At 38.9% G+C, this 13,606-nt stretch overlaps 1 protein-coding gene across 11 annotated transcripts in view; it reads right to left on the minus strand.

The window, feature by feature from the left end:
• The window catches only part of Tpd52l1 (TPD52 like 1), an 81,470-nt gene that overhangs the window by 26,535 nt on the left and 41,329 nt on the right, over window positions 1-13,606 (minus strand). For 10 of the 11 annotated variants that reach the window (XR_011369340.1, XM_070010473.1, XM_070010475.1 and 7 more), the window contains exon 2: window positions 2,035-2,150. Coding sequence is in view for 10 of the 11 variants with exons in the window: in XM_070010473.1 (XP_069866574.1) it covers window positions 2,035-2,150 (116 nt within the window). In the remaining variant the exon portion in view is untranslated. Of the gene's footprint in view, window positions 1-2,034; window positions 2,151-3,170; window positions 3,230-13,606 lie in introns of those variants that run through there. The other variant, XM_070010477.1, reaches the window with a different exon arrangement.

Below are 13,606 nucleotides of genomic sequence, written 5' to 3' on the forward strand. Positions count from 1 at the left end.
AATGCACATGAGGCATGACCACAGTGAGCTGAAGATCAAATTGGGTTAAAAGAGACTAATCTGAGGCTGAATTCACTCAGGACAAAGTTTCTGACACGTCTTTATTGTGTGTGGTGGTATCTCCCACCAACAAAGGCAGGCAGACAATAGACTGGCCTCTGCAGAAAGCTTGTCCTCATGTGGCTAACAGACCCAGAACATCTTCCCTGCTTCAGAGAGGAGTCACCTTTAACCAGGGGCCCAGGCACAGTATCTGTAAGATTTGAGACACAGGGGTTGAGTTGTCTCAAGGATGCCTCAGTACTTCATCAGGCCAGTGGTGAGATTTCTAAGATGAATCTCGCTGTTTCCTGTTGTAATGAAATCCTAGTATTGGAAATAAAATCTGAATGCATCTGTGATGTAGGAAGGACCTGATTTGCTGCATGTGTGCATGCATGTGTATCAGTACACAAGTGCTTGTGAAAGGGTAGGGAAGGCAGATTTAGGAAAAGAAGAGCATAAAGTAAAGTGGCCTGAGGCAGAGGGAGAATAAATAGAAATGTGAAGAGGAAGAATGGCAAAGACTTGGCTCGTCACTGGCCTGCAGGCAGACAGCTATGCCCAGATTCCTCTGAAGTCATAATGCTAACCGTGACAACCCGGGGAACTTCATCTCTGAGGAACCCAAAAATAAGAGACAGGGAGCACTGAAGCCTAATGCTCTTCCCAAAGGATGAAACCATGAATCTGGGTAACTTGAACATAGTTATCTTCAGAAGTCAGGCTCCAAAAGTCTTAGAAATCAAAACTTGGGAGAAGCTTAATGTTGGGACCAAATGAAAGTGGAATATCTAAAACCACTGTTAGATTTTTTTTGTTTATATTCAGGGGACATCCGCTTAACACCAGTGCTTTGTTTTTTGATTATGTAAAATATGCTCACTGTTGATCTTTCAGACAATATGGCATTCACAAAAGCAAACATATTGGTAGTGGATGGATCGAAGTATTTTATAGTAGTTGGTCTGTTACAGAGGTTGTATCAGGGCTTAAACTTTACTGCTGCCTGTGAGAATGTGAGTTTTGACTGAGTGTCAGTTAGCTAACACGTCTGCACAGCATGACTTCTAGATACTGCAGTAGACATAAACAAGTTATAAATCATTCTTATTTTGGACCAGAAGATTATATGGTACCCATCCATTGTCTATTAAGGTCGATTTTGGTCCTTGTACACTGGCACAAGTGGCCAATCAGTGGCCACGTGCATACCCAGCTAAGGATCTGGGTTACATGATGTAGGCAGGCACTGTGCTTACCAAAGTCACTTTTGATTTTTACCAAAGGAAAAAGTCTGCTCTTCCATTCTAAAGTGAAATTACTTTAATGGCAGGCACAGAAAAAGAAAGTCACCTGATCCTCAAACGTTTGTTTGTTCTAAAAAAAGCTGATCTTGTAGAAGTTAAGTACAGAGTAAACCAATAGTCGCCAGTGTTTACTAGAGTCTGGGGAGGGTAAGGATATTGAAGAGATTGGATACAAAATTACAGAGGACATCTATTTTCTACTAGGACAGGTCCCCAAAACAGTTCCACGGGATCTAAATAAGACAAATTACAACTTTTCTCTCCACTCTTAGAGCTTTATACTGTAAAAGTATATGTCCAGCAACTTTCAGACTAACTTTTTCATTAAAAACAAAACAAAACAAATTTCTAAGACTCTGGTGAATACTAAGTTGATCTAAATCAAGAACTACTCTTAAAAAAAAAACAAACAAAACTTTTTCTGGTCACGGCTGTAAGTGATTTAGTACTTCCATAGTATCCCATAATTAAAAAGAAGTGCACAAATAACACTAATTACTATTGATTAAGTAGCACAGCCTTTCATTTTACCAACAAGAGATGGAAAATTAGCATTACAAAAATACCTTGGAAAAAACCAATTCATTTTGAAATGTACTCATTTATTGCATTTTACTGAATGAATGACAACATAATTGAGATCTGAAGATAGAAATAGCAATAATAGGAAGATTACCACTCATACCTGAACTAATTCTGCCCTGAGCTCTTCCTTCTCCTCTTCAGAGAGCATGCTAGAGAAGTCAGCACTGGCTACTGCGTCCTCATCTCTTTCTTGCAATGGCTCGCTCTCCAACAAACCTTTAGGCGTAATTGATAAAACATAATCAATTTTTAAAAAGTGAATTTGGCCAACTTCTTGTAGTTTAAAAGATCAGATACAATGAATAAATGTCCCATGGAAAACCTATGAGAAATTCCAGAAAAGAAAAAAAGTCTTCCCAAGTAGGTGATGAACTCCAAGAAAAGAAAGAATACTCTGAAAACCAAATGGAAAGAAAGAGAATGGAAAGCCATTTTTACACAGTTCATCATGTTCACATGCATTCATCATGTTTACCTGTGTGACACAGGCCTACCCAAGGAGGGTGTAAAATGTGACATTTTACAACATTTCTTCCTTAAATCACATGGTCCATGTCTAGGCCATCTGTCTTACAGTATAAACAACGTGGATAAATTAACAGAGGAAAAAAAGCTAGAAAGCTATAACCAACCAACCAAGATGGAATTGAAACAAACATCTGTAAAGGAATTTATAATCAGGCATGAATGGCTCATGCATGTAATCCTAGCTACTGAGGAGCTGAGATAAGAGGATCGAGGTTCCAAGCCAGCCCAGGTGCAGGAAAGACCAAGAGACTCTTATCTCCAATGAACTGCCAGAAAACAAGATGTGCAGCTGCAGCTGTAGCTCAAAGTGGTAGAGTGCTAGGTTGGAGCAAAAGAGCTCAGGGACAGCACGCAGGCCCAGAGTTCAAGCCCCATGACTGACAGAAAAAAAGAAGGAGGAGGGGGAGGAGGAGGAAGGGGAGGAGGAGGACAGAGAGGGGGAGGAAAGAAATTTATATTGAAACCAAAATTCCATAGAATTAAAAAAATAAAAATGAAACAAGTTTAATCTGAGTCTCCTGAGTAAATCTATGTCCTCACAGGGCTGCATCTTGACATTCAGGTAAACTGGTGGTGAATTCCTTCTCCCCAGCAACGTTCAGGGTAATTCTTGAAACGCAGTGCTGAATGGACAAAAAACCTCCTCCCCTCAGAACTCATAACCCCAAGTGGATGATGTGTGAACTTGTCATTTGAATGTGCACCAACCATGTGAATAGGCCCAGACAATCTAAGACCAGGAGTTAAACAAGGAAGACTCTCTCCATTTTGGATGTCGTGATCTGAGGAATTTGGAACACAGTGGATAGTGCTTTCATTTACCAGACATTCCAGAAGCCCCTTTTCCAGGGATAAACACAAACAGGAGCTCAACAAAGGAGAAATCTCAGCTAAAGAATAATTTTGCTGGTTCACACCCAGATCTAGCATTGGTTTAAACAGAGTACACACACCAAGAAGTAGCATGAACAAATACTGTAATTCTGCTACCACAGTATTTTGAACATAAAGAGCTATTTTATTCTCTTTTAAGTGCAATAAAGCACAGAGAATTGTCTTAAAGATAATTTCCTTAGGTCTACTGCCAGTGGAGGAACTTTAGAAACAGTTAGGCCTTAAAGAAACTGTCAAATGCTCCCACATGCCTGCTGAACCCTTCCTTTATGAGAAGTGCCCTGCGGTGACAACTCCTTCCACTTCTGCAATAGCAGCTTTAATACTTGTGATGATCGAGCCCTGATAACCCAGTCAAGCTCAATATTATTTCATTTGGGATTAGTTTTCAATACACAAAGTTTGGAAACATATTAAAACCACAGCAGTAATTCCCTACCTGAGAACCATTTGATGAATAGTACCTAAAATGTTATCAACTATGAACCAAGAGATGAATTTTAGGTTAAAGTACTTATTTTAATCTTGAAAGGAAATCATACATATTCTTGCTGAATCCTATCAGGCATTCTTGCATACTAGGTAATGGCTTAAGGGCTATGATTGAAAGGGAACTGACAGCTATAAATTAAAATGCTTACAAATTGTAATTCCACACCAGTGGTCATATGATATATTTTTGGCAAATAGTCAAAAGTTACAAATTTCTTGTAAACAGTAAAATAATCCTGCTCCATACTAGGGGATTAAATAAATCAAACAAAGGAGAAAAGTGTATAGTTTCAAAAAGCATACAAAATTATCCTGATTTAATAAAAGAAGGAATCCAGTAAAGCAGCTTAAATGAAAACTTATCATGTCCAATGAGAAACCAAAAACTGTAATATTTATTACTTAATTACATTTTCTTCATAATGCTGGTAAAAAAAATAGCCTCAGGAAATTTTCTTGTAACATAAAACTTCAAAATATCAGAATTGGCGCTGTGGCTCAAGTCGTAGATCAGTCGCCTTGAGCTGAAGAGCTCAGGGACAGCGCCCAGGAACAGAGTTCAAGCCCCACAACTGACAAAAAAAAAAAAAAAAGAACTTCAAAATATCCATTTATTCCCTCAGGGGAAAATCACTGAGCTTATCTCCTTACTGTAGGATTTATGATGCTCTTTGAGTACACAAAATCCCCTCCCCAAAACTGATACAAGTCAATTCTAGAAGGATGGAAATTAAAAGTAGAAAACAAGTTTGTTAGAACTTGACTTTCTGATAAACCTACTATGAAAACCTAAGTATTATTTCTCATATACCTCCATTGTACAACTGCTAATTTTCATTTATTTGCTAGTAATATCCTCTAATCTGCTACTGAATTATGTTTCCTGTTGCCTTGGAGTTCTAGAAGAGGCTTCAAATGCAATATAATACAAAACAATACAACAGGTGTTTTATACCAGTAAACCAAGGCTTGAACCATACTGTGGAACACAGCAAGGGATTTAAAACTGCTCTCCCAAAGAAACATAGGTCCCATGGTTTCCCTTATCTGCAATAACTAGTAGATGTCTGAGACAAGCAGAAGATGTCAAAAGCTATGTACATATGAAATGAACCCCGAGATAGGGACACAAATGATTTTATCTTTCTTGTTATTCTTTTTAATGTACTTATAATGTACTATATGATTTTTTGTTTCTTTGTATGTTCTTTCCCCATGGTATAACCCCTGTTGTCACTGCATATAGTATATACAATTTTCTAATTTGGGGAGGGGAAGGGAATAAACAAAATGCTGAAATAAGGATACAGGATGAACTATTGTAATAACAAGACACTATGTTGAAAATGAACTTTACAACTTTGAGAGGGTAGAGGGAGGAGTTGGGGAGGTGGGAAGGAAAGGGATGGTAGGGGAAAAACAAAGGAAGGGTAACAATGCTTGATAGGAAATGTACTCATTACCTTGTTCATGTAACTGTAACCCCTCTGTATAGTATCTTTACAATAAAAATATATTTAAAAACTTTTCCCAGGTCCATGGACCTTTGAGAGTAGGCTCAAGAGGATCAGGAGACAGCAGCATTGTGGGAAACTTGCATGCACAAAAAAGGATTGATAAGAAAACAGACCATACTCTCACCTCCTAGAGGTCACAAATGTCACCATAATGCAAAATACTCCAGATCTTTTCCTCACATCCCCACCGCCTACTATAGCATCTCAGAGTCAAGAAACCTCCTATAATCAATAGTGTCTTACAATTATGTGGTAGTATGTTGCTTTTTATGGTATATAAGATGATTAAGTATCTTAACAGCTTTGCCAACCTCATTTTCTAAAATAATATATATATAGTCACCCTGAAGTACCATGACAGATTGTTTCCAGAATCCAACCAGATACCAGGATGCTTAAGTCCTTCATATACAATTCCCTAGTAATTTGCCTATAACTGATGTATTTTTTCTGTGTATTTCAAATCATCTCTGGATATATTAGATTTGTTAATTCATAAAGTCTAATACAATATAGGTGCTATGCATACAGTTCTTATATGGTTTAGGGAATAATGCCAAAGGGGAAAAAATATGAACACGTTCAGTATAGAGTTGTTAAAAATATTTTTAAAACCCAATTGGCTGTCTCTGTGGGCAAGCAGAATGGGCAGCCAAGGAGGGGGAAGGCATGTATCCACATCTATATGATTAAAAATAAAATCACATTGTTTTGTACAAAATTTCATTTTTCCCATCTCATTCTTTTCCATCTCATTTACAAACTGACTACATAAATTGTTCTCACTTGGCCCTCGGATGTATTAAGAACTAATTTTTCCCTCACTAATTATCCAATTCATAACAGCATGCCTGCCCGGTTGTTATGTTCCTAAAACATGTTTTCATCACTGACTCATGGAAAAGAGCTGGCTCTATCCTGCAACATTTATCATAACATTTTGATTCATGATTCATTGGCTGATTACAAGATAGCAGGGACACTGAAAAAGAGTGTATGTCTTGGGGACAAACCAATCTTAGAAAGAATTTTAACTCAACTCTTTCAACTTTGCAACTGCATTAGTTTAAGCCTCACATCTGTAAAACAGGGATAATAATGCTACCCATGAGGGTTACGTGTGAGGGGTTACAGTTTTGCAAAGTGCCTAGCACTGTGCCTGGCATATAATAACCAGCAAAACCATGTTGGCTCCCAGTCTGATCATAATTGAATGATTTTCTACCTTGATTGGGACTATTTTAAAATCCAGGTGCCATGAAAGAAAAATTAGATGGCATTAATGTGTCTTCAAGAAGCTAACAGAAAAGTTTCACTGTGATGAACCACTGACATTTATATCCTAGTGACATCCAAAATAATTTTCCTAAACTGCTGTGCTCTCTTTAGTCTGTGTTCTAGCTGAATCTTTGTTGCATTAAGCGTTCATTTGGCAATACCCTTTCTGGCCACTGCTTAAGGGACTGGAAAGGACAACTGACACAGGGTGTCCTCTGGATTCCTCTCTTGAAATCTGACTGCCACAAAGGACCAATAACAGAGTAAGGTTAAACCAGATCCTGGCAGAAAGGTGTAAGTAAGCTTAAATCTCTAGAACTGCCCTGGATCTTTCTTCCTTCCTGTCTTCCTCCTCCCTTCCTTCCCTTCCTCCCCCTCCCTTCCTCCCTCCTTTCCTCTCCCCTCCTTTCCTTCCTCCCTCCATCCCTCCCTTCCTTCCTTCCTTTCTTCTCTCCTCCTTCCCTCTCTTCCACCTGCCTTCTCTGCTTCCTTCCTGCCTTCAACAAAAATTGATTGAAAACTGAGTTATGCATGAGTCACCTGTCATTGGTCCTATCATTCTGCTGGTCTTAATGCTTGACTGACTTCTGAATTTTGATGAGCTTTCTCTTTAGTGTTAAACTATTTTTTTAACTGAGCTAGTTTACATGTCTTTTTCTTCAAACAAACTCTGATGTAAATAGAGATATAATATCACAAAATTTGGGTAAAGAAGAGTTAATTTTAGATTTTACCAGTTCTCACTTCCATGACTAGCTATGGCCTCAAATCAAATTTGAGCTCAAATTTGAGCTTTCAATAAATCATCCATTGCTTCAGGCCAGCATTCCTTAAATGCACAGAGGTCACTTCGTCATTTGTACAGAGTCTTTTACAGTTTGATATAAATGGTCTAGAAGCCTAAATTACTTGAACAATAAGTGTCTATTCCTTCTGTGCTTTTCCAGTGCCCTTCACTTGTCAGGGGCCCAGGTGAGGGGCAGGCCATCAGTCATCATCCTCTCACACTGACCCTGGAGGGTACCACTGCACAGCAGCACTACTGATCCAAACTCTTGACCCTCTGACACAGATGAGACAGTGTTAAAAGTTGGTCTGTGGTCTCCACATGGATTCTCAAGGCAGATCTTATAACTTAAGTCAGACCTTTCAATAGTATATCAGCCAACATGCCTCTTCATGTATAGTAGAAGACCTGGCAATCCTGGCTAACCTAGAAGAGCTACAGAGCCATCTCTAATTGTAGAGCCCAATCAACTAGGCCCCTCTGGAAGGAGAGAGTTGAGGACAGGTTTCCTGGAATGTCCCAAGGAGTCTGTATTTGGAAAATGGATACGGACTTCCACAAAGGTGAGCTTGCTTTTAACAGGTGTGTTCTTTCCTTACTACAAGAAACAAGTGAGTGTTCTCCACTCCAGCATTGGAGGGCTAAGCTCAACATGGCTGGCCCTATGCCAGGACTGCCTCCTGACAGCATGATTCTGTTTGGGCTATACTTTTGCACACAGCGGTCAGTGGTAATGTGTCTCCTAGTTCACTCCAGGAATCACTAGTGATTACATCTGAAGCCGAGGATACACAACAACTTGGGCTGTTTTCTAATAAACTAGGTAAATCCACTATGGCATTTAGCTGGACTTAGGTAAAGTCCAGCCTCAGAGTTCAAAGTGATGGCAGAAAATAAATAAAGGCCCCTTGGCAGTGTTGTTAGCACTTGTATGGGCTTACAGGGCCTGGCTGTGTTGTCCCCTGTGTCATGTCTTTTGTTTTGTTTTGTTTTGTTTTGTTGGTTGTCATGGGGCCTGGGCTCTGTCCTTCAGCTCTTCAGCTCAAGGCTAGCACTCTACCACTTGAGCCACAGCACCACTTTGGGCTTTTCCTGCCTATGTGGTGCTGAGGAATCGAACCCAGGGCCATGAGGCAAGTGCTCTACCACTGAGCCACCTTCCCAGACCTGTGTTATGCCTTTTTGATGAAATTTCTCATCATCCCATCTAGAATATAAGCACCTTCTCCACAGAAACTGGTTTTGGCCATCCTTGATATTTCCTCCCTACCCAGTCCCCATTTCCTAGAATGAGGATCTGTCCTATAGCATGATGATATAGGGCCAAACCACAGTTAAGAGCAAAACATACTTGCTCTGCCAGCACCTCTGCAAATATTAACCCAGGATCAGTACCTGAAAGTCACACTATGGGGTGTAAGGGGAAAAATGGTGATCATAGAATCTCAACAGACTGCAAGAGTGACACTTCTTTCTCCACCAAACCTTCTGGAAACTATCAGGTCCTCTTAGAGAGTCAATTTCTTCCATTTTCTCCTTTAGCCCCTCTGTCTTCAATGGCTTATGCTAACCCCTTCCATGGCTAGCTCAATCCTTGAAACTGCATAAAGAACTGCTACTGGCAACTCTTGGTTGCTCTGTAAAGATCCTTCTTGGCTTGAAAGAAGTTAATGAAGGACCTAGACCTATACAGCCGGCGGCATAATAATGTACTTAAGACAATAACTTCAGAGGTTCTTCTTTCTGAATCTTTCCCAAATGTATACAGAACTCAGAAAAAGGACCTTCCCAGACTGCAACATAGCACTGCAGAGACTTTCAGCAGCAGCTCAATTACTCTCTTAAGGAGAAAAGTGGAATAAACGTGCTTCATAACCATACACATGAAATGCCACGGATGTTCCATATCTTCCTTTTCCTCTACTGAAGCCCACTCAAGAGGGGACATCATGAACAACAGTCTGGGACTTTTTACTATCTTGCAGCTAACAAATTAGCCTGCCACAGCAGACCCAAGCCTCCAGGGTCACAAACTCAAACGCAGCAGGTAGCATGAATGTGACATTCAGGTCGCTTCCCTTTGCCACATCATGGAGAGGGTGACAGAGAGGTCTAGATGGGTCCTGTGTACAAAGATGGTTTGCATCTTAACTGTATATCCCCGAGCTCAAAGAATCTAAATCTTTTTCAACAGGCAGGAAGCAAACGTGCCTACTCTTGGCTCTGGAGAAAGATATTGTCTTTACTATGTCAGACAATAAGCAAAGCTGACTCATACTAATGAGGAAGAAATTATCTCTGTCTTTCAAGGCTCTAACATCTTTAAACAGATAGTCCCCAAAATTAAGTCATTAAAACTTCTACTGATAAGACTCGCAAAACCAAGATAAAGTTTATTAATTTGCTCAAGCAAATCTAGATAATGGACAGAAGACTCGAGGTTTGAATGAAACATGACTAGGTTACAGAATTCATGCTCTTGTGACTTCATGTAAAGACTAGACAGGAACTAAGGTGTGTCCCTATCATAATCAAGAGCCCCATTATACTCAAGAGGCTCATCATACACCCTTGGCTCATAATGACTGGGTCATACCAAAGACCAATGCTCACAGCATTGATAGTTGCACCTTCCATATTGGAAAGAGTCTAGAGTAGACTTAACTTTTCTTATAGGACTTTCAAATCATCTGGATGTTGTTTACATGATACTGTTGACATTTGTCTATCACTTTTACTTTTCACTGAGATGACAATGATTCAGACTTTTGTCACACATCCTCACACTGACTGCAGAAATCTTAGCTAAATTTCATCTCCCTGCTTGCATTTCTTCCCCACACCCAATATACACAACACAAATATTTTGAACATATCATTCATCATGTCAAAACCCAGTTCAAAAACCTATCAACAGATGGATATCCGTTCCTTTGAGCCTGAATTTGAAATTATTATACATACAGCTGGCTGAAGTGTTGAATGCAGCCAAACTGTCTATTCTTTACCCCCAAAGCCTTTAAACCAGACAAGTTGTTAAAGCAGTATTCCTACATTTGAGTTACTTTGTCACTTTTGAAAGGCTCGTTCCTTTTCCTCCTCAGTTTTTCTTCTTTTTTTTGGAAGAACCCTGCATATTGATAATAAAACTAGAATAGCAAGTTATCATTCCATAGTTCTTAATTAGTTTAAAATACTGACTCTTTTGACTTCTCTATATATCAATAAGTAAGTATATACTTCATATTATTCTAAATTATACATAATATAAACTGTGGCATTAATTGCATTACAAATTGTACTAACAACTAGTAAATATTATAATTATAGCGAAGTAATTTTATGTAGAAAATATTTCAGATACTGTCCTGTAAATATTTATTGTCCTTAAAATATGAAGGATGCATTAGTCACCAGTAATAGTATTGTTTTCCAAGCTTTGGTTTCATTTAATGCCACTAAAACCAGATATTATATCTGTAATGATTAGACTGAGAATCTACTGACCACTTAAATAACACTCTCAGATTTACTGAGAGTGTTATTTAAAGATGTTTGCGAGGTTTGCAACAGATTAAGTTCTTATATTCTGTCTTTCCTATTCTGTTCTAATACACTCCTTAGATAACAATCCAAACAGATGTGCATTCAAATTGACTAATCCCTAAAGAAAAATTTCAGCCTCAATAAAACCTGACTTTGTCTGAAGATGGAGGTGATATGCTACCACAGATAGAAACCAAGAAACATAGGGAATTATTTCCTTCCATTTCTCACTCATCCATGTGCAGAAAGTGAATGCCTTCTGACTGTGAGAACACATCCCTGATAAAAAATCCTCAGGCTAACTTTTATGACAATGGAAGTTAGTAGAATCTAAAGAATAGTAAGATAGACAAAATATGTTATTCCAAATCATTAACCAAGTAACCATTAAAAGTTCCTGGATACACATAAACCTAAAAATTATCATTTTTATGGCCAAGATTTGACCAGGACTCCTTCTCAGGTTCTAGGTAAGAATTGGCTTCATTTACGTAACCCCCCCCCCCCCCCCGCCGCCTCCAGGTCCCATATCCAATCTCTACCTGCATGATGCTCTGGAAGACACTGAAACTTCTGAGAATTAGTGGTGATTGATAGGATCTGCTAACTTGATGAGTACAAAGACACTGCCCAAAGCTATGGGAGTGGCTGGCTTCAGATCATCAGTTCACAGAAGATGTCCTGACAGTAAGACAACATTTTCATTACTATGTAAGAACAGCTGGCCTTTCAGGTTGCCTTATTAGACAGATACCACATTCAAGCTGTCATCTGTGGGTTTCTAGATCCAGACATTTTATTTTATTAGTTTATATTATATTCCCTTCATATTTACGATTAAATTCTAAATCCCTTTTTACTCACGAGTAAGTAAAGTGAGAACAAGTAAGATGAATCAGGCTCTTCAGAATATGCTAGGAGCCTTCAGAATGCTAGTTGTAAATGGTAAAGACACCCACAGCAGAGGTGATCAGCCCGGTGGGTGAACAAATTTGGGAAACTGGTTTGCTTAGCAGACCACAAGTATTTGTGATAAGTTCGATACACTTTACTTCTTCAGAATCTAGAGCAAAATGAAGAATGAAGTGGAAGGCAAAGATCAGTAGTTAAGCATTATGAGAGAGTTAGAAGACTTCAAAATATTCTGGCATTTTAATTGCATGAGTCATTGTCTTTTTCTTCCTTTAAATCACAAGGTATTTCAGCCTTTGTATACTCCTTGCTTTGTTCATTCATAATAGGAACTCAATAAACACTTGTGGAATAATGTAATGAGCTATCGTGGCCTTACATATGTACCATTCAGCAAGGGAGGCATCTCTTAGAGATAAAATGACCAATACTCATCGCCAATGTGATGGTCATAAACACTGGTAACAAATAACAAATGACAGATAAGTACCAATCAGCTCTCATCAATATGTCAACTTTGCTGCTACCATAGCTCCATGTTTGTGACTGCATCTTGCCCGTTCAGCATGCCATTAGACTGGAAGCTAGCTTTGACTCAATGTTCTGTTCAAATTGATGTCTTCATCTTTTCAGGTTAAAAAAAAATCCTAAATCCCTCCTTCCTTGACAAAGTTATAAGTGACAAGACTAAGATATGCCAGACTTGTTCTGACAGGCAGATGTTAATTGCACTGGCAAGACAGCTACAGTGTGATCTTATAAACACCCTGACAAGTTGAACATTGTTATTTACCTGGGGCCATTTATATTAGAATGGCATTTCTTCATGTCACGTAATGGTTTCTAACATCTACATTAAGTTACGTTGTTTAAAATACCTCAAAGAAAGGGTGCCTTGAGTGAATATTGTAGAATTTTTCTTAAAATACCATTTTAGAAGTAGGTCAAAGGAAAAAAATATAGAAGACATCAGGTTTTCTGAAAGATGGACACAGAGAAGCTTAAGTTCCTTACAGGTAGTGGGGTCGTTTGCTCTGCCAAGGGCTGCTGCTGCACGTCACTCTGGTGGGGCCAGCCGGACTCACAACCAGAGGGAGCTGGCCAGACCTGGGCTTTTATTGCTGACACGAGGTCACGTGGCCTTCTCTGCTGGGTTTGGCATTTCAACCATCACATCCAAAGCAGGGAGAAACACTAAGCCAATTTTTATTAAAAGATATAAAATTCACAAATCTTCTCTATTTATCTAAGCTCCCACGTTCCAAATAGCAGATTAAGGTAGTTGGTATAATCTTTATTAATCCAATTGTTTGTAAGCCACTGACACACAAAACATATACACTCTAGCTAACCTGACAAGCCACACCCAAACAACCCCAAAATAAAGTCATAAAACATAGCAAACTTATGAATAAAAAACTAAAAACATAGCTATGGGAAAACAAAAAAATGTTTAATGTTCCTTATGGACAGACTCCAGGAACTTCCTCTTGTAACCAAACCCCACATTGCATGAGGAAAAATAAAGAAGCTTATTGCAGGTTTGAGTACTTCAGGACAAATAGCCAAACAACCAAGCTTCTATATCTTCCTCCCTCTTTTTATTCTGCTCCTTTTTCACAAAAAATAACATACATAACTGCTCCTACTCACCTCTCCTGGAACCTGGGAAAAGATGTCAAATCTAAATAAAGGCAAAGCTCCAGAGTCAACACAAG

This window comes from Dipodomys merriami, unplaced genomic scaffold (assembly GCF_024711535.1).
Source record: "Dipodomys merriami isolate MVZ:Mamm:240054 unplaced genomic scaffold, mDipMer1.0.p SCAF_8, whole genome shotgun sequence".
Lineage (NCBI taxonomy): Eukaryota > Metazoa > Chordata > Mammalia > Rodentia > Heteromyidae > Dipodomys > Dipodomys merriami.